At 36.7% G+C, this 22,673-nt stretch overlaps 1 protein-coding gene and 1 pseudogene across 1 annotated transcript; both read right to left on the bottom strand.

Annotated features, from left to right (window-relative positions):
• Positions 1-2,209: 2,209 nt before the first annotated feature.
• Positions 2,210-8,844, bottom strand: LOC116131512 (annotated as a pseudogene).
• A 4,127-nt stretch (positions 8,845-12,971) lies between these two features.
• On the bottom strand, positions 12,972-14,972 carry LOC116131517 (ethylene-responsive transcription factor RAP2-13-like). The gene has a single exon (XM_031417160.1). The coding sequence runs from the start codon at positions 14,390-14,392 to the stop codon at positions 13,253-13,255; it is 1,140 nt and encodes a 379-aa protein (XP_031273020.1). The 5' UTR covers positions 14,393-14,972; the 3' UTR covers positions 12,972-13,252.
• Between the last annotated feature and the right edge of the window lie 7,701 nt (positions 14,973-22,673).

Here is a 22,673-nt window from a genome sequence, read left to right as displayed (position 1 = left end):
TCTTTATATTTATGCAAATGTTTATAGATAAAGGGGAATGAAATGCTTGTTTAGTGCTTACTTCTTATTCGCTGTGTGGTGTTTCAATTTAATAGGTCTAATGAAATTTCTGGATGTGTTCATATCTTTTTGTTCTAAAAGCTGCTTTGATGACTCATCTAAACTTCGCTTAGAAGATAGAAATCTACACTTCTTCCACTACCAACATTACTAAGAATGTGTATTAGTGACACTAGCTTGTTCAATATTGGGATAGATTCATTCATACTTGTTGGAGTTCCACACGTTAGGCACGTTAAGCCTGGTTTATAGAGGGTAACTCCCATTCAACAAGGCTTATTTGATGAAAGTTAGACCACTCAAATTCTATCATGGTATCAGAGCCCAGTTCAGTTAAGCTGAGTGTTGACCAGCGTGAGGAGTTAAAGTCGTAGAGGGAGTTTGAATCTCACACGACTAGGCACGTCAAGCCTATTGATTTATTATTCATTATTATATACTTGATTCCCTGATCAAGAATGAAATGTTTAAGCGATTAAGATATATAAGAGGAGAACATAAAAATGGCTCTTTGAAGAATGCAAAAAGGAATCTGTTTCTGGGATGAACATATATATTCAAAGAGAGGTGTATGTCGAGGCACGGTTCAACTGACATCAAGAATTTGGATCTCTCAAATAGTATTGACGGTGTGATGCATTTTATATGACAGTCGTTATCTAAGAGACTATGGGACAAAATTATGATTTACTTTAAACTAGTTAAAATAATTTTGCTAATTAAGGAGCCAAAGTCTGTCCTGTTGTTTAACCCAAACAGATTAATTTTGAACTTTTTTTTTTATTCTTTCCACACTTTTGTCTACCAGTGCTGAAATACAATCAATCTCTGTTAACAGTATGAGTTCAATGGTCCTAGAACGAATGAAAAATGTTATAATAGTCTCGCCCCGCTGGAAACGATAACATAAATCTGCAACTTTCCATGTGCTTGATGCACACGTTACTGAACATACAATACTATCAATCCAAGAGAATTAATATTATTTATCAGCCTCCGGTGTTAACCCCAGGATTGGAAGGAATTTGCTCTCTTATCAATTTCTTGGGTTTGAATTTAGATTCTCTCTCATATTTTGGTTACTTTGAAATATTAAGTTTAAATATTCAATAGACTTAAGACTAATTTGGGATATAAACAGTTGATCGTCATTAAAAAAAAAAAAAATGATACGATAATTACTATTTTTTTAACCTCTTCTTAGCAATGGTAATCTCCTTGAGTTTATATATGTAGAAAACGAGTTTATTATTGACTTAGTGCTGACTTTAGTGTACATATATAATTTTGTCCACTGGGAAAGTGTAGTTGTGAGATTTGATGAACCTAAATTTGATTGCGCGTGCCGCAAGTCTGCGCAGTAAGATGGGATGCGAACAAGAGTGTTTTGGATAAATTTCCTTGAGAGTGAGAAAAGCCATACTGTGGAACAAGATTTTGGAAACTTGTCTTGATTGGTAAATTCATTGAACCTGTTCTGAAAGAAAACAAAGTTTGTAATTTTTAATCAATATCTACGACATGCCGTCTCCAAGAAATTTGTTGATAAGAATCGGATTGGAATGCTCGCCTGACAATTTTTAAAAGAAAAAAAAATACAAATAGTCTAGAGCCTTTCCACCATTAAAGAGATGATAAAATAGTGCCCACACGATTTATTATTTTTACAGATGATTGAAGAACGGATGCTTTTGCAGGTTTCTTAAAAAACTTTAATGCAGAAACACAAGGCAGCACCGCACGAGCCCATATTCGAGGTTTCCCAGAACCACATATGTTAGAATAAAAATGACAAATCAATTTGTGATCAGCAAAGCTCGATTATTTTCAATCATACAAATCGTACCAAGAAGCGCAGATACACAACCCATAAAAATAATTACCACTGAAACTTGAACACCATAAAAGACTTATACAAGACGCTAATTTATTATATGGTATCATAAACAAAGAAACACAAACTCTCCCTGGTTCAGCATGACTAAAACCAGCTGACCACTTGGGAGATGTTACATCATATTAACATAATATCATAATCATAACTAGAACACACAGAGTAGACTTGCCTGCAACTGCCAAAAACTTCTTGCAGCAGCACTAAACACCCTAGAATCCATTACAACATTAACAATAACATTACAAACTAGATCTAAGATAAAATTGAAGCCCAATCAATCTCATAGACGGGTACTTCTGCAACATAAAATTCTCCGAAACGACATCCCAGCACGGTTCTGTATTATCCTGAAACGTCAAATCCGACAAAGGAGAGTGAACCTGCTGACCCATCACTCGAACACTCTCAACCTTAACACAAGCTTCCACCTCACCACCACCCAGGCTCAAATTCTCGAAGTGTTGCAACTTCTCTGATTCCTTCACCACAGATGCGGTTGTCCCAAACGGTGACGTCTTCTCAGCAGAGGTACTTTGCTTCTCTCTTTTCCCCTGTTTCTGCGACTCAGCTAAACTTCACAGATAGCTGTCAATTTCGCATCAACCGAGGAATGGAGAGGCTTGTACGCCGAATTCGCCACCGATGTGGGACCCGTTATGTCGGAGGTTAGGAAAGTTGAGCCTTGCGAAGTCGCCACGTAGCTTTAGGCGGCTTTGTCGTAAGCCAAGGCGGCTTCTTCAGCAGTGTCAAAAGTTCCAAGCCAGAGCCGGGTCCTGTTCTTGGGGAGTCGGATCTCGGCTACCCATTTGCCCCAATGTCGCTGCCTCACTCCTCTGTAGAGTTTTGCGGGCTTTGGTGGACAACCCACTTGCTTCATTGGGACGGGCTTTGGAGAAAGAAGTTAAGGTGATGACTTTGTTGCGGTTGTTGTGGTTGTTGCCAGAAAATCTGGTTTGGAATCTGGTTTTGGAGGTTCATCTGATTTGGATCTGTTGGATTTGGAACTGGGTGAGGTGTTGAGCCCATTGAACCTTGCTGCTGCTGAAGACCTAGTAAAGGGTCTTGGATCGAGAACCCGTTTGAAAAGAGATGGGCTGACGATGGACAAGCATCAGGGTACAAATTGGCTCTGGAATGATGCGGTTGTTGAAAGGAGAAAAAGAGAGGAAATTGTTGTAAGAAGTAGAGGGATAGAAGAATAGAGGGAAAGGAGAGGGAGAGGGAGAAGGGTTAGGAAGGAGAAGGTGTTGTTGATGAAGAAGAAGAAGCACTTCTCATAAAGGTTCCAGTGCTTCCATTAATTCACCCCCAAAGGAGTCTGTATGAAGAGGTCGCTACTGTAAATCCATGTAGCTGCCATATCTTCCAAAACACTAAAACTGATAAGATCACAAACTAAAATAATCTGTTAACAAAGAAAGAAAAATAAAAACCAACCTGGTTCCGTTAAAATTAAGAACAGGTAAATTTTTATAAAAATATATATTTATTATATATCAAAGAGGTTTAAAATACACAACCCCTTCAATTTCAAGAACCTAAAAACCAACCTTAAGGGAACAAAAATATCCCTACAAGCTGATTCACTAAAAAAAAAAACAGATCTTCTAAAATTTACGAGAAATATAGTTAAAAAAAACCTGATCTCGATTCTGAAAACACCTGGCTTTCGAGAAATCCTTCTAAGTTTGCTTTTGAACCATTTTTTTGTTTTAGTTGTTTTGAAAACAAACCCAAAAATCAGATTTTTCTAAAGACTGATTAACAGAAAGGGATTCGAGAAGCGGGGAATCACAGAGGGGGGGGGATGTAAACAAATCAAAGGAAAACCAAAATCACACTCAGTTCTGAGCTCTCAAATCTCTCTCTCTCTTTTTTTTTTTTTCTGTGTTTTAGTGTTTATTCTCAACCTTTCTCTGAGTTGGTCTCGCATCACTTCACCATTATATAGCACCCACCACCTTAATTATCTCACTAAATCACTTATTAATTTTTTTATTTCTCATTATTAAAATACACGTCTTTCTCTCATCCAGCTAGCTTTTTTAATGACGTAAACTTCATCAATCAATTAGCTTGACCCAATTACATTCCGCCACGTAACACGAAAACGCCCATCACTGACACCTCCTTGACTATGATCAGTAACCGTCGTGGCGAGTGGGAGTGGAGTTTCATGTGAGTTAATAATTGTCAGCAAAAATGTTGACCTTCATGTGTGTGCTTCCATTGCTGCTATGCCCTTTTGACAAATGCAAAAGTGATTAAATAATGAAATGACTTAAATAATACGGCGAACACAGTATTAATTTAATAAGAGGAGATAAGGGCAGTGGATGAAATTAATGGTCACCAACTTCCTCCGTTTTGGTTTGACTATTTCCTTTTTTAATTATTCAAGATGTAGAGTGCGATCATCGTAGAATTTTAAACTTTACATACATGTTACGGTTACTAAATTTTAAATACATTATGATACTCCTTCTTTTTTCATTTTTCTTTCCTCAATCACCCCAAAAAAACCTTTAATTGGTAAAGCTTGAAATTAATTGCTTTAAAATCAATATGAACATACTATAAAAAGTTTCATTTCAATTACATATTACTTTTAATTTCTTAATGAGTGAGGTCAACAACCAACAAACATTCTTAAAACACGTGGCAAGCCTGACTTGACTGTTCCGCCAAGCCATGCCCCTTGAACTACTCAAACTAACCATGGTTTATCGTTGACCGTGGTTCAGTTACGGGAAAGGTAAGAACAAGTCACGTGCAGAGTTGTGCGAGTGGGACAAGCTCTTCATTTGCGGGCGCCAGTTGCTACAGAAAACAGTTTGGGCACGTCTTAAATCAGTTTGACCCCCTCGCATTAAGCGCGTGAATGTTGACGGAGTACTTTTTTGCACTGAGAGCGGCTGTATCAAGCACGCATCAGGAATTCGCGTGGCGCAGAAATTCTGCATGCGCCTCCGGTGTTTTAATAGAGTATTTTTTGGGGCTTATGTAGAGAAAGTGAAGTATAGCGTAGGTTAAGTTCGTTGACCAAAAATTTAGTTAAAATATGAATCCGGAATGAATCTTGGGGCATGTCGGGCGGGAATCCAAGACCCATTACACATGCTCCGCTCCTTTTTTTCTTAATTTCTGAAGCATATATTCTGTCTATTTAAACATGTACTTAATAATACAGGTTGATAAAAAATATATATATCTTTTAATTTGTCCTCAGCCATCAAACGTTAACTTGAAATTGAAAAAATAATGAATTTATTCATGAGAAATTGAACCCATTTCCCCACTTTCAAGAAATCTAATGAAAGATGTTATGCCTATCGGTAGAGCAGGTGAGTGTCAGGCCAGCAAGCAGCTGGAGATCGTTCACGTATCAAAATTTTGTTTTAATCGAGAAAATTTTTCAGACAGGTGACCAATGGGAAGCAAAGAAAAGATTTACGCGACACCTACCCATTTGCAGCTTTTGTAATCATTACTTTAACCTTTTCCACTATAAATAAAGGATTTTCCTCTCATTTGGGAGAATTAGCTAATTTTACTCTGAAATAGCTCTCTCTCTCTCTCTCTCTCTTATATTCTCTCTCTAAATTGTAACTCAACTCGCTGAATATGACCTGACTCCTCTTTCTTATTAATACAATAACAATGGACGTAGCTTTTGAGCATCCAAACCACTTTAAATATTGCTCTTCGCTTTTTATTTAATTTAATTCTCTCATATCACGTGTAACTTCTAAGTCTTTTTAATATTTTATACGTACGAATAGTTAGTGTCAAAATCATGCATCAATAAAAGACAATTACGTATCAGGAGCTTCTTTCTCAAAAATCAATCCAATCAACGTCAATTACAGAGAACACCTCCCCCACCTAGAACCAGCAAAAGCCAGCCCCACGGTGGAAAGTTTAAATGAAAAAGAAACAGCTGAAAACATGTCTTCAAAAAAACAAATTTGGGATTACGTTTTCTTGGCTACGTGTTGCTAATTATCGCCATATGAAGTTTTGAGATGGGGCTGGCCCTAGCATTTGTTTTTAATAGCAGCTCGTCGATTGCAAGAAACACATGTGTTTAGCCGGTAATTTAATTAGAGAAATCAAGATCAAGCCAAGATAATGATGATTGTCGACATACATTATGTCATCCCACTGCCGAAGTTTAGAAATATAAATTATCTTTTAAGATTTAATCAAATTTGTTTATTCAATCTTCATTCTATGCTAATTTTTTTAGAATTAATTGTTGGCTATTATATTTTCGGAATAAACTATTTAGTTAGTCAAGAGATAAGATATGCATGATTAAGTTTAACAAACTTAAAAAGAACCGCACCTAATATCACAACTGATCTAAGATTTATTATAAAAAATTAACTTCACTATTCGGGAATGATTCTTTATAAATAAAACCTATGAAGGGTTATAATTCAAATTAACATTAGTTTAATCATACCATAATTAATTCAATTATTTTGATTGGGATAATCTTTATATTGGTTGGATATTAAAGAAATGTTATAATAAAACTTCACTTGAAATGATACGATAGAAAGCAGTTTTTTAAAGACATGATTAGTTATGAATTTTTTTCCATTCGTCATTTTCTATTTTATATTATCTACAAATGAATAGGCAGGCTTGATAACCTTTGTTCGGTCCTACTACAACTCTCGGTTTTTATTGGGTTGTAAAATTGTTTCTTCGAAAGTTTTTTTAGGATGTAAAGTTTACTAAGCAAATATCAATTGTGATGATTTGATAAACAACTTGTTGGGAAAAATGATTCAAAGTTAGAGTAAAAGAATTTTTTCCTACCCAAGGTTTGCCTTAATGACACTTTTTCACCTAAAAAATTTTAAAATGCCACTTTTCTACCAAAAGTTTATATTTTGTTAATACCTGAAAAATATTTCACTTTCTTAGTCAGCGTTCGGTGAGTTACCAATAGTCAAAGTAAAAGGAGTTTTTTAAAGTGGGGATGATAGATTGAATGATGATGACCGATTAAATATTTGTTGTCGGAATCATCTGAAAATTATCTAAGAATAGAAAACCTTAACTTTGTGGTAGTCGAAGTGAGAGAGTTTTTTTGTAGATAATGGACTAGAGGTTCAAATGGTGGTAATAAAGAGAATTTTTATCGCTAGAATTGATGAAAATTGGTTTTAGGTATTAATGGAATATAAACTTTGAGAGAAAATGTAGTATTTTAAAATTTTTTAGGTGGAAAAGTGTCATTAAGGCAAAGCTTGGGTGGGAAAAAATCGTTTACTCTTCAAAGTTAAGCATACAACATTCAAATGGCCTAAAAGAATAGGGTGGGGCATGTATTGAGGGGTCTCTAGCTCTGTTGTTTACAATTCCTTGAAAATCCAATTGAAAATCCAATTTTGAGTCCACATAATTTCAAAAACAGATAGATGGGTAAAAACCGACCCGAAAAGAAGGTAGGGTTTGTAGAGAAGGTCAAAATATCATAAGAGGAGAAATTGGCGGTGGAGTGGAGAAAGAAGAGCGAGTGAGAAACATATGCGTAAAGGAGAAGCGTAGAATTTGAAAAAGTGGATGTGGGGCCCATAAGAAGAGCCTTCAAAAATCAAAACTAACGCTTTTCTTTTGACGACGCGGTTTCAGTTCCCAGTATTATTAGTCTGTCTAAATTCATTTTCACGCGGCCGTTTTTCTTTCAGTCCAGCAACCTTTGTACCGTCGCCACGTGTCTCTCTCAACTCTCTGGATTCCACTACCCTTAAATATTGTGCAAAAATGACATCATCCAAACCTTTTCACAAGTTAGTAAAAGTTGATTTTAGAAATTTTTCCAAATTTTGTCACGGGAGAGTCATGTGTATTTCACGTGATAATCAACTGGGCGATGCTTTTCCAAAGTGAACCTGCTGACCATCACTCGAACACTCTCAACCTTAACACAAGCTTCCACCTCACCACCCCCAGGCTCAAATTCTCGAAGTGTTGCAACTTCTCTGATTCCTTCACCACAGATGCGGTTGTCCCAAACGGTGACGTCTTCTCAGCAGAGGTACTTTGCTTCTCTCTTTTCCCCTGTTTCTGCGACTCAGCTAAACTTCACCAGATAGCTGTCAATTTCGCATCAACCGAGGAATGGAGAGGCTTGTACCGCCGAATTCGCCACCGATGTGGGACCCGTTATGTCGGAGGTTAGGAAAGTTGAGCCTTGCGAAGTCGCCACGTAGCTTTAGGCGGCCTTTGTCGTAAGCCAAGGCGGCTTCTTCAGCAGTGTCAAAAGTTCCAAGCCAGAGCCGGGTCCTGTTCTTGGGGAGTCGGATCTCGGCTACCCATTTGCCCCAATGTCGCTGCCTCACTCCTCTGTAGAGTTTTTGCGGGCTTTGGTGGACAACCCACTTGCTTCATTGGGACGGCTTTGGAGAAAGAGTTAAGGTGATGACTTTGTTGCGGTTGTTGTGGTTGTTGCCAGAAAATCTGGTTTGGAATCTGGTTTTGGAGGTTCATCTGATTTGGATCTGTTGGATTTGGAACTGGGTGAGGTGTTGAGCCCATTGAACCTTGCTGCTGCTGAAGACCTAGTAAAGGGTCTTGGATCGAGAACCCGTTTGAAAAGAGATGGGCTGACGATGGACAAGCATCAGGGTACAAATTGGCTCTGGAATGATGCGGTTGTTGAAAGGAGAAAAAGAGAGGAAATTGTTGTAAGAAGTAGAGGGATAGAAGAATAGAGGGAAAGGAGAGGGAGAGGGAGAAGGGTTAGGAAGGAGAAGGTGTTGTTGATGAAGAAGAAGAAGCACTTCTCATAAAGGTTCCAGTGCTTCCATTAATTCACCCCCAAAGGAGTCTTTGAAGAGGTCGCTACTGTAAATCCATGTAGCTGCCATATCTTCCAAAACACTAAAACTGATAAGATCACAAACTAAAATAATCTGTTAACAAAGAAAGAAAAATAAAAACCAACCTGGTTCCGTTAAAATTAAGAACAGGTAAATTTTTATAAAAATATATATTTATTATATATCAAAGAGGTTTAAAATACACAACCCCTTCAATTTCAAGAACCTAAAAACCAACCTTAAGGGAACAAAAATATCCCTACAAGCTGATTCACTAAAAAAAAAAACAGATCTTCTAAAATTTACGAAAATATAGTTAAAAAAAACCTGATCTCGATTCTGAAAACACCTGGCTTTCGAGAAATCCTTCTAAGTTTGCTTTTGAACCATTTTTTTGTTTTAGTTGTTTTGAAAACAAACCCAAAAATCAGATTTTTCTAAAGACTGATTAACAGAAAGGGATTCGAGAAGCGGGGAATCACAGAGGGGGGGGGATGTAAACAAATCAAAGGAAAACCAAAATCACACTCAGTTCTGAGCTCTCAAATCTCTCTCTCTCTTTTTTTTTTTTTCTGTGTTTTAGTGTTTATTCTCAACCTTTCTCTGAGCTTGGTCTCGCATCACTTCACCATTATATAGCACCCCACCACCTTAATTATCTCACTAAATCACTTATTAATTTTTTTAATTTTCTCATTATTAAAATACACGTCTTTCTCTCATCCAGCTAGCTTTTTTAATGACGTAAACTTCATCAATCAATTAGCTTGACCCAATTACATTCCGCCACGTACACACGAAAACGCCATCACTGACACCTCCTTGACTAGATCAGTAACCGTCGTGGCGAGTGGGAGTGGAGTTTCATGTGAGTTAATAATTGTCAGCAAAAATGTTGACCTTCATGTGTGTGCTTCCATTGCTGCTAGCCCTTTTGACAAATGCAAAAGTGATTAAATAATGAAATGACTTAAATAATACGGCGAACACAGTATTAATTTAATAAGAGGAGATAAGGGCAGTGGATGAAATTAATGGTCACCAACTTCCTCCGTTTTGGTTTGACTATTTCCTTTTTTAATTATTCAAGATGTAGAGTGCGATCATCGTAGAATTTTAAACTTTACATACATGTTACGGTTACTAAATTTTAAATACATTATGATACTCCTTCTTTTTTCATTTTTCTTTCCTCATCACCCCAAAAAAACCTTTAATTGGTAAAGCTTGAAATTAATTGCTTTAAAATCAATATGAACATACTATAAAAAGTTTCATTTCAATTACATATTACTTTTAATTTCTTAATGAGTGAGGTCAACAACCAACAAACATTCTTAAAACACGTGGCAAGCCTGACTTGACTGTTCCGCCAAGCCATGCCCCTTGAACTACTCAAACTAACCATGGTTTATCGTTGACCGTGGTTCAGTTACGGGAAAGGTAAGAACAAGTCACGTGCAGAGTTGTGCGAGTGGGACAAGCTCTTCATTTGCGGGCGCCAGTTGCTACAGAAAACAGTTTGGGCACGTCTTAAATCAGTTTGACCCCCTCGCATTAAGCGCGTGAATGTTGACGGAGTACTTTTTTGCACTGAGAGCGGCTGTATCAAGCACGCATCAGGAATTCGCGTGGGCGCAGAAATTCTGCATGCGCCTCCGGTGTTTTAATAGAGTATTTTTTGGGGCTGTATGTAGAGAAAGTGAAGTATAGCGTAGGTTAAGTTGTTGACCAAAAATTGTTAAAATAGGATCCGGAATGAATCTGGGGCATGTCGGGCGGAATCCAAGACCCATTACATGCTCCGCTCCTTTTTTCTTATTTCTGAAGCATAATTCTGTCATTTAAACATGTATTAATAATAAGGTTGATAAAAATAATATATATCTTTTAATTTGTCTAGCCATCAAACGTTAACTTGAAATTGAAAAAATAATGAATTTATTCATGAGAAATTGAACCCATTTCCCCACTTTAGAAATCTAATGAAAGATGTTATGCCTCATCGGTAGAGCAGGTGATGCAGGCAGCAAGCAGCTGGAATCGTTCACAGTATCAAATTTTGTTTTAACAATCGGGTGCCCAACACTTTATGTTATCTGAGGATGAGGATGGAGATGTGATGTGATCTTTATATTTATGCAAATGTTTATAATGATAAAGGAGAATGAAATATGCTTGTTTAGTGCTTACTTCTTATTCGCTTGTGTGGTGTTCTAAATTTAATAGGTCTAATGAAATTTCTTGGATGTGTTCATATACTTTTTGTTCTAAAAGCTGCTTTTGATGACTCATCTAAACTTCGCTTAGAAGATAGAATATCTACACTTCTTCCACTACCAACATTACTAAGAATGTGCTATTAGTGACACTAACTTGTTCAATATTGGGATTAGATTCAATTCATACTTGTTGGAGTTCCACACCGATTAGGCACGTTCAAGCCTACTGGTTTATAAGAAGGGGTAATCATCCCATTCAACAAGGCTTTATTGGATGAAAAGTTAGACTCATCTCAAATTCTATCATGGTATCAGAGCCCAGGTTCAGTTAAGCTGAGTGTTTGACCAGCGGGTGAGGAGTTAAAGCTCGTGAGAGGGAGTGTTAGAATCTCACACCGACTAGGCACGCTCAAGCCTATTGATTTGATTATTCATTATTATATACTTAGATTCCCTGATCAAGAATGAAATGTTTAAGCGATTAAGATATATAAGAGGAAGAACATAAAAATGGCTCTCTTGGAAGAATGCAAACAAAGGAATCTGTTTCTGGGATGAACACTTAATATATTCAAAGAAAGAGGTGTATGTCGAGGCACGGTTACAACTGACATCAAAGAATTTGGAATCTCTACAAATAGTATTGACGGTGTGATGCATTTTATATGACAGTCCAGTTATCTAAGAGACTATGGGACAAAATTATGGATTTACTTTAAACTAGTTAAAATAATTTTGCTAATATAAGGAGCCAAAGTCTGTCCATGTATGTTTAACCCAAACAGATTAATTTTGAACTTTTTTTTTTATTCTTTCCACACTTTTGTCTACCAGTGCTGAAATACAATCAATCTCTGTTAACAGTATGAGTTCAATGGTCCTAGAACGAATGAAAAATGTTATAATAGTCTCGCCCCGCTGGAAACGATAACATAAATCTGCAACTTTCCATGTGCTTGATGCACACGTTACTGAACATACAATACTATCAATCCAAGAGAATTAATATTATTTATCAGCCTCCGGTGTTAAACCCCAAGGATTGGCAAGCAGATTTGCTCTCTTTATCAATTTCTTGGGTTTGAATTTTAGATTTCTCTCTCATATTTATGGTTTACTTTGAAATATTAAGTTTATAAAATATTCAATAGACTTTAAAGACTAATTTTGGTGTATATAAACAGTGAATTGATCGATCATTAAAAAAAAAAAAAAAAAAATGATACGATAATTACTATTTTTTTAACCTCTTCTTAGCAACTGGTAATCTCCTTGAGTTTATATATGTAGAAAACGAGTTTATTATTGACTTTAGTGCCTGACTTTAGTGTACATATATAATTTTGTCCACTGGGAAAGTGTAGTTGTTGAGATTTGATGAAACCTAAATTTGATTGCGCGTGCCGAACAGTCTGAGCAGTAAGATGGGATGCGAACAAGAGTGTTTTGGATTAATTTTCCTTAGAGGTGAAGAAAAGCCATACTGTGGAACAAGATTTTGGAAACTTGTCTTGACTTGGTAAATTCATTGAACCTCTTCATGAAAGAAAACAAAGTTTGTAATTTTTAATCAATATCTACGCACCATGCCGTCTCCAAGAAATTTGTTGATAAGAGTCGGATTGGAATGCTCGCCTGACAATTTTTAAAAGAAAAAAAATACAAATAGTCTAGGCCTTTCCACCATTAAAGAGATGATAAAAATAGTGCCCACTACGATTTATTATTTTTATCCAGATAGATTGAAGAAACGGATTGCTTATTGCAGGTTTCTTAAAAAACTTTAAATGCAGAAACACAAGGCAGCACCAGCACCATATTCGAGGTTTCCCAAGACCACATTATGTTAGAATAAAAATGACAAAATCAATTTGTGATCAGCAAAGCTCGATTATTTTCAATCATACAAATCGTACCAAGGAAGCGCAGATACACAACACATACAAAAAATAATTACCACTGAAACTTGAACACCATAAAAGACTTCAATTACAAGACGCTAATTTATTAATTGGATACATAAACAAAGAAACACAAACTCTCCCTGGTTCAGCATGACTAAAACCAGCTGACCACTTGGGAGATGTTACATCATATTAACATGATAATCATAATCATAACTAGAACACACAGAGTAGACTTGGCTCTGCAACTGCCAAAAACTTCATTGCAGCAGCCACTAAACACCCTAGAATCTACATTACAACATTAACAATAACATTACACAACTAGATCTAAGATAAAATTGAAGCCCAATCAATCTCATAAGACGGGTACTTCTGCAACATAAAATTCTCCGAAACGACATCCCAGCACGGTTCTGTATTATCCTGAAACGTCAAATCCGACAAAGGAGATGAACCTGCTGACCCATCACTCGAACCACTCTCAACCTTAACACAAGCTTCCACCTCACCACCGCCCATGCTCAAATTATCCGAACTGGTTGCAACTTTCTCTGATTCCTTCACCACAGATGCGGTTGTTCCCAAACGGTGACGTTTCTTCTCAGCAGAGGTACTTTGCTTCTCTCTTTTCCCCTGTTTCTGCGACTCAGCTAAACTTTCACAGATAGCTGTCAATTTCGCATCAACCGAGGAATGGAGAGGCTTGTACTCGCCGAATTCGCCACCGATGTGGGACCCGTTATGTCGGAGGTTAGGAAAGTTGAGCCTTGCGAAGTCGCCACGTAGCTTATAGGCGGCTTTGTCGTAAGCCAAGGCGGCTTCTTCAGCAGTGTCAAAAGTTCCAAGCCAGAGCCGGGTCCTGTTCTTGGGGAGTCGGATCTCGGCTACCCATTTGCCCCAATGTCGCTGCCTCACTCCTCTGTAGAGTTTTGCGGGCTTTGGTGGACAACCCACTTGCTTCATTGGGACGGGCTTTGGAGAAAGAAAGTTAAGGTGATGACTTTGTTGCGGTTGTTGTGGTTGTTGCCAGAAAATCTGGTTTGGAATCTGGTTTTGGAGGTTCATCTGAGTTTGGATCTGTTGGATTTGGAACTGGGTGAGGTTGTTGAGCCCAATTGAACCTTGCTGCTGCTGAAGACCTAGTAAAGGGTCTTGGATCGAGAACCCGTTTGAAAAGAGATGGGCTGACGATGTGGAGCAAGCATCAGGGTACAAATTGGGCTCTGGTAATGATGCGGTTGTTGGGAAAGGAGAAAAAGAGAGGAAATTGTTGTAAGAAGTAGAGGAGATAGAAGAATAAGAGGGAGAAGGAGAGGGAGAGGGAGAAGGGTTATGAGAAGGAGAAGGTGTTGTTGATGAAGAAGAAGAAGCACTTCTCATAAAAGGTTCCAGTGCTTCCATTAATTCACCCCCAAAGGAGTCTGATTGAAGAGGTCCGCTACTGTAGAAATCCATTGTAGCTGCCATATCTTCCAAAACACTAAAACTGATAAGATCACAAACTAAAATAAATCTGTTAACAAAGAAAGAAAAATAAAAACCAACCTGGTTCTCGTTAAAATTAAGAACAGGTAAATTTTTATAAAAATATATATTTATATATATATCAAAGAGGTTTAAAATACACAACCCCTTCAATTTCAAGAACCTAAAAACCAACCTTAAGGGAACAAAAAATATCCCTACAAGCTGATTCAACTAAAAAAAAAAAACAGATCTTCTAAAATTTACGAGAAAATACAGTTAAAAAAAACCTGGATCTCGATTCTGAAAACACCTGGCTTTCGAGAAATCCTTCTAAGTTTGCTTTTGAACCATTTTTTTGTTTTAGTTGTTTTGAAAACAAACCCAAAAATCAGATTTTTCTAAAAGACAGATGATTAACAGAAAGGGATTCAGAGAAGCGGGGAATCACAGAGGGGGGGGATTGTAAACAAATCAAAGGAAAACCAAAATCACACTCAGTTCTGAGCTCTCAAATCTCTCTCTCTTGTTTTTTTTTTTTCTGTGTTTTAGTGTTTATCTCTCAACCTTTCTTGAGCTAGTCTCTGCATCTACTTCAACATATATAGCAACCCACCACCTAATTATCCACTAAATAACTTATTAATTTTTTAATTTTTCATTATAAATTACACGTCTTTCTCCATCCAGCTAGCTTTATTAATGACGTAAGACTTCAAAACAATTAGCTGACCCAGTTACATTCCGCCAAGTACACACGAAAAAGGCGCATCAACTGACATGTCCTTGACAGATCAGTAACCGTCGTGCGAGGTGGGAGTGGAGTTGTCATGTGAGTTAATAATTTGTCAGCAAAAATGTTGACCTTCATGTGTGCGTTCACAATGCTGCCTGCCCTTTTGACAATTGCAAAGTGATTAAATTAATGAAATGACCTAAATAATACGGCGAACACAGTATTAATTAATAAGAGGAGATAAGGGAAAGTGAGGGAGGGCAGTTGATGAAATAATGGTCACCAACTTCCTCCGTTTTGGTTTGACTATTTCCTTTTTTTAATTAATTCAAGATAGAGTGAGCGATCATCGTAGAATTTTAGTACTTTACATAACATGTTACGGCTACTAAATTAAATACATTGATGATACTGCTTCTTATCCTATATTTTTTCATTTCCTCAATCACCCAAAAAAACCTTTAATTGGGAAAGCTTGAAATTAATTGCTTTAAGAAATCAATATGAACATACTAAAAAGTTCATTTCACAATACATATACTTTTAATTTCTTAATGAGTGAGGTCAAACAACGACTAACAATACTAACAACGTGGCAAGCCTGACTTGACTGTTCCGCCAAGCCATGCCCCTTGAACTACTCAAACTAACCATGGTAATCGTTGACCGTGGTTCAGTTACTGGGAAAAGGTAAAGAACAAGTCACGTGCAGGAGTTGTGCGAGTGGGACAAGCTCTTCATTTGCGGAGCCAGTTGCTACAGAAAACAGTTTGGGCACGTCTTAAATCAGTTTGACCCCCTCGCATTAAGCGCGTGAATGTTGACAGGAGTACTTTTTTGCACTGAGAGCGGCTGTATCAAGCACGCATCAGGAATTCGCGTGAGCGCAGAAATTCTTGCATGCGCGCTCCGGTGTTTTAATAGAGTATTTTTTGGGGGCTGTATGTAGAGAAAGTGGAGTATAGCGTAGGTTAAGTTAGTTGACCAAAAATTGGGTTAAAATAGGATCCGGAATGAATCTCGGGGCATGTCGGGCGGGAATCCAAGACCCATTACACATGCTCCGCTCCTTTTTTTCTTAATTTCTGAAGCATACATTCTGTCCATTTAAACATGTAATTAATAATACAAGTTGATAAAAAAATATATATATATCTTTTAATTTGAGCTTAGCCATCAAACGTTAACTTGAAATTGAAAAAATAATGAATTTATTCATGAGAAATTGAACCCATTTCCCCACTTTGAAGAAATCTAATGAAAGATGTTATGCCTCCCATCGGTGTAGCATCTGAGTGTCACGTTAGCAAGCAGCTGGAGATCGTTCACATGTTAAAGCTTTGCTTTAATCGAGGAAATCCTTCGGACAAGTGACCAATGGGACGCAAAGAAATGATTTACACTACACCTAACCACTTACAACTTTTATAATCATTATCTTAAACTTTTTCACTATAAATAGAGGATTTTTCTCTCATTTGGGAGAATTAGCTAATTTGACTCTGAAATAGCTCTCTTTCTCTCTCTTGTATTCTCTCTCTAAACTGTAACTCAACTCGTTGAATACGACTTAACCCCTTTCTCTTATTAATACAATAGCGGTGGACGTAACTTTTGAACATCCGAATCACTTTAAATATTGTTCTTCACTTTTTATTTAATTCAATTCCATCACATCATATATGACTTCTAAGTCTTTTTAATATTTTACACGTGTGAGTAGTTGTTGTCAAAATCAAGCATCAACAAAAAGGCAATTACGTGCAAGGGAGCTTCTTTCTCAAAAATCAATTCAATCAACGTCAATTACAGAGAACACCTCCCCCACCTAGAACCAGCCAAAGCCAGCCCAACGGTAGAAAGTTTAAATGAAAGAGAAACAGCTGAAAACATGTTTTCAAAAAAACAAATTTGGGATTACGTATTCATGGCTATGTGTTGCTAATTATCGCCATATGAGGTTTTGAGATGGGGCTGGCCCTAGCATTTGTTTTTAATAGCAGCTCGTCGATTGCAAGAAACACATGTGTTTAGCCGGTAATTTAATTAGAGAAATCAAGATCAAGCCAAGATAATGATGATTGTCGACATACATTATGTCATCCCACTGCCGAAGTTTAGAAATATAAATTATCTTTTAAGATTTAATCAAATTTGTTTATTCAATCTTCATTCTATGCTAATTTTTTTAGAATTAATTGTTGGCTATTATATTTTCGGAATAAACTATTTAGTTAGTCAAGAGATAAGATATGCATGATTAAGTTTAACAAACTTAAAAAGAACCGCACCTAATATCACAACTGATCTAAGATTTATTATAAAAAATTAACTTCACTATTCGGGAATGATTCTTTATAAATAAAACCTATGAAGGGTTATAATTCAAATTAACATTAGTTTAATCATACCATAATTAATTCAATTATTTTGATTGGGATAATCTTTATATTAGAGAAATGTTATAATAAAACTTCATTTGAAATGATATGATAGAAAGTAGCTTACGATTTAAAGACATGATTAGTTATGAATTTTTTCCCATCCGTCATTTTCTATTTTATATTATCTACAAATGAATAGGCAGGCTTGATAACCTTTGTTCGGTCCGACTACAACTCTCGGCTTTTATTGGGTTGTAAAATTGTTTCTTCGAAAGTTTTTTTAGGATGTAAAGTTTACTAAGCAAATATCAATTGTGATGATTTGATAAACAACTTGTTGGGAAAAATGATTCAAAGTTAGAGTAAACGATTTTTTTCCTACCCAAGGTTTGCCTTAATAGCACTTTTCCACCAAAAAAGTTTTAAAATACCAATTTTATATCCAAAGTTTATATTTTATTAATACCTAAAAAACACTTCACTTTCTTAACCAGCTTCGACGAGTTATCAATAGCCAGGGTAAGAGAAGTTTTTTTAAAGTGGGGATGATAGATTGAATGATAATGACCGATTGAATATTTGTTGTCAAAATAATCTGAAAATTATCTAAGAATAGAAAACCCTAACTTTGTGGTGGCCGAAGTGAGAGAGTTTTTGTAGAGAAGAGACTAGAGGTTCAAATGGTGGTAATAAAAAGAATTTTTATCGCTAGAATTGATCGAAATTGGCTTTAGGTATTAACGGAATATGAACTTTGGGTGAGAAAGTAGTATTTTAAAATTTTTTAGGTGTGAAAATGTCATTAAGGCAAAGGTTGGGTGGGAAAAGATCGTTTACTCTTCAAAGTTAAGCATACAACATTGAAATGGCCTAAAAGAATAGGGTGGGGCATTTATCGAGGGGTCTCTAGCTCTTTTGTTTACTATTCCTTGAAAATCCAATTTTGAGTCCACATAATTTCATAAACAGATAGATGGGTAAAAACCGACCCGAAAAGAAGAAGGTGGGGTTTGTAGAGAAGGTCAAAATATCATAAGAGGAGAAATTGGCGGTGGAGTGGAGAAAGAAGAGTGAGTGAGAAACATATGCGTAAAGGAGAAGCGTAGAATTTGAAAAGGTGGAGGTGGGGCCCGTAAGAAGAGCCTTAAAAAATCAAAACTAACGCTTTTCTTTTGACGACGCGGTTTCAGTTCCCAGTATTATTAGTCTGTCTAAATTCATTTTCACGCGGCCGTTTTTCTTTCAATCCAGCAACCTTTGTACCGTCGCCACGTGTCTCTCTCAACTCTCTGGATTCCACTACCCTTAAATATTGTGCAAAAATGACATCATCCAAACCTTTTCACAAGTTTGTAAAAGTTGATTTTAGAAATTTTTCCAAATTTTGTCACGGGAGAGTCATGTGTATTTCACGTGATAATCAACTGGGCGATGCTTTTCCAAAGTGAAAAGAAGGTTTTGTGTGGTAAAATTTTCTTCAAGTTGCAATTTGCGATTGAGGAGGAAAGGTTGAATATGGTTCAAGAATTTGCTGGGGGAAACAATTGTTGTCATTTTCACAGCAGGTTGATGTCATTATAAGGTAGATATCTCTTTTGATATGGTGGGGGGAAGGGAACTCCTATTTCCACTTTTTCTTTTTCAAGACATCTCACATGCTCCCCAACAAAAGGGCTTTCTCTTGATAATTATACATCGTTCGACGTCTTAATTGTCCATTAATACAAGTTAATTAAGGTTAAACATCAGCCATCAGTTTTACTGTATATATCAAATTAACTTTAAGTTGAACCTACTAAAAAGAATTATATAATACGACAAATTCTTTGCTGGCATGTTGCATAAAAGCGAGCATACCTCGTGATTTTTGTTTTTCATTTTTTCACAAAATGGTTATTCACTTGAGCATCGATGGTCTGGATTTGGAGGTCTATAAACTTGGCAGTGAAATTTAAAATACAATTGGTAAGGGAATTCATATGTTTCCTGAAACATATGTAGGAAGAGGATGTTGTTTCTGATTTTTAAAAAGTCAAAGTAAGAGACAGTGGTGGGGGGTGAGTTGTGAGGCTGCGGCAACAATAGTGGAATTGGGCGGTGGTGGTTCAATATATATGAATGTCGATTCTATTCTTTTCAGTTGTGGGTTGGTGGAGTCAAACCACCTTTTGTTGCAAACTATCTCCATGTTTGGGCCTTCAGTTGTTGGTCCAAGTCCATAGAAAAGTTTCACATTCCAAACAAGCATATTCAACTTGGGCCCATATTATCTACTCGTTTGTTGTTTTGTGCCCAAGTCCTACCTTAATCCAGCAATCCATTATGCTGAGGTAAAACATCTTTTATTAAGGTTTCGTTTGTTCTGACCAAAAAAAAAAAAAGAAAAAGGGTTTCGTTTGTTTTAACACCAGAAATTCAGGGTAGCAGCAGTCACTAAGCTTCAGTAAGTGTTCATATAAAAATTCTTTAAGTAGAAGAAGGTAACGAGAGAGTAAACTACTATTAGGTGATTTGATAATAAAAGAATAAATAAAGGTTACTGAGTTCTTAAGTTCGAGTCTTAAGAGATTAGTTGATAAGTTAGTCTTATCGGTCGTAAATAAAAATTCAACGCCAAAAAGTATCACTCCAACGATGCATTAAATTCCTTTGTACTTATAAAACAGGTGAGATCAACCATTTTCAACATGGAAACAACAGGAGCATAAAGATTGCAACAATTCTCTTTAACAAATTAATAAAATGTTTACAGCGAAGAAATTAAGGAGTTAAGTTGTGCGATTGAGGGAAGCAAAATAATACTAATAAAATAAGAGGGAGCAATTTCCACGAAGAGGAGTCAAGGTGGGACTATGACTGAACTTTTCTTCTCATAGATCAGTTGGTGTCAGCAAATCAGAAACGGCCGACACTGATGAGAATTTAAATGCTCCAATATCTTGCACATGCCTGAGCCTGACTCTAACTCAGTTAATTTGCTAACCTTGTTTCCCAAAACGCGTTACAATTCTTCTGTTTCACCAACCATTCTGTTTATAAAACTAAAAGTACAAACGCATTAATTTTCAAACCAACTACTGAATGCAAAAGTATTTTTCATTAAATTATGTGGGGCTGGGGAATTTATATTATGGGAAGCCATGTGTTATGGTGTTGAAAGAAACTTGTGAATCATGTTTTAAGAGTCTAAAGAGCAAACCATCAAACACGTTATCAGCATTTGAAGGTTGTTTTCATCAACGTTTCAAATCCAAATCCATGCGATGTTGATATTACTTATTATTTCATTTAGTCAAAGATCTCAATTCAGTTTTTGCACGACACTGCAAAAGTAATTAGATTTATTATTTCTTTCTTTCTTTCTTTCTTTTTGGCTGTTACCTTTAGTAAGGAAATGGGATAAGAAACAAAAAAAAAAAATCTCAATTTTTCATCAATGAAGAGCTCCACTTGGGTGACTGAGGAGGATCATATAACTAATTACCCGTTTTATAAAACACCTCAAATACCTTAAAGGGACGTTTGGTTCAGGAATGTTAGATTACTAGAAATATTAGATTACTGGAAAGATAGATTATCTTGGAAGATTACTGAGAATCTTTAGAAAAATGTGTTTGGTTAGTTGGGTGGTTATGTTATATTAATATGTTTGGTTATGGGGAATAAATTAGTGGATATGTTATTTAAATTATTAAATTGTCCCCTTTTCAAATATTAATATAATATTATTTTTATTATTAAATAATTTCTTTTAACCCCCAATATTTTATATTTAGTTAAAACACCCCCGCGTATATAAAACTTTAATTTATTATGAAATCACCCCCACCTCCTACCGCCACCGCAAACCACCGTCGAAAGTCCCCGTTAATAGCTCGCCGTGACCAAGAGGCTCCGATATGGCCGTTTCTGACCATATTGATGGTCGAAAACAGCCATATCAGGTCAGATCTAGCCGTTAATGGCTAGATCCCTAGCCATTATCGGCCAGATCTGGGTGAGATCTGGCAGTTAACGACCATGGACCTGCCTTCAACAGCCAGATCTATTCCGGCCAGAATGGATATGGCTGTTAACGGCCAGTTCCATCAATCTTGTCTGGTATGGTCGTTTTCGGCCATCAATATGGCCGGAAACGACCATATTGAAGCCTCCCACCAAATCTCGTTCTTTTTTAGGGACTCCGATGACTTTTCGGATACAGTCCGTGGTGGTTGGCCCGCTGTCGGCGGTGGTGGCTGGGTGGCAGTGGTGGTCTGTAAATTATTTTAAATATAAGGATATTATTGTCCAAAATTTTAATTAAACAAGGGTAAAATTAAAATAGGATATTAATGTAAATTTATTTTAAAATGAGGCCATTATTGTCCAAAACTTTTATTAATAAGGGATAAAATTGTAACAAAAAAAAGATAATCCTGGTAATCTTAGAATACCTAAGAAAATGGAGGTGATCAGATTACCTCCAATATTACCAATAGTAACTACTATTGGTATTTGAAGATTACCGGAATCTTATATTACTTGACAACCAAACGTGGTAATCAAGTAATATAAGATGACATAACCCCCATTATCTCATATTACCGCCAACCAAACGCCCCCTAATAAGCATCTCTTCATTTGAATCAATAACATTCACTACCCCAAGCCCGGACACCTGTTACATTAAAATGATAAAATTAATTTTGGGTTGTACCACAACGTGTGGGATATTCTCAAATTTTATAATTCAACCATCAACAACGACAAGTTGCTCTACCGATCATGGTTTTAAAACCTGGACTGGCCCGGCTGGTTGAACCGGTTGGACCAGGACCCATGGCCTTCTCTGGGTCGGGTTACCCTTTCAACTGTTCTAAGTTTAAAATTTATCAAACATACCCTTGATTATTACCATTAGTCCCTGAAGGTTTGAAACCCAGCAAATACACCCTCTAGCCAAATGCAAATTGGCAATGACCTCCCCTTTTCCGGTGACTTTCCACCTTCCCTTGCTGTCGAAAACCACCTTCTGACTTTCTCTAGGACCGTGACGCTTCATCTCCCGCCACCGAGCGATGTTTTGTCGTCCAGCAATTTTTCTTCCATTTCCCAGTGTTGATCGCGCCTTCTCTGGCATTGATAAGCCTCCTCAGCCACCAATATACCTTCTCCCAAGCTC

Source organism: Pistacia vera, unplaced genomic scaffold, assembly GCF_008641045.1.
Source record: "Pistacia vera cultivar Batoury unplaced genomic scaffold, PisVer_v2 Contig234, whole genome shotgun sequence".
Lineage (NCBI taxonomy): Eukaryota > Viridiplantae > Streptophyta > Magnoliopsida > Sapindales > Anacardiaceae > Pistacia > Pistacia vera.
This window is presented reverse-complemented; position numbering and strand designations above follow the sequence as displayed.

What these genes read in the sequence shown, in the direction of transcription:
- LOC116131517 (XM_031417160.1), bottom strand. Translation starts at nt 14,392, where the DNA reads ATGGCAGCTACAATGGATTTCTACAGTAGCGGACCTCTTCAATCAGAC.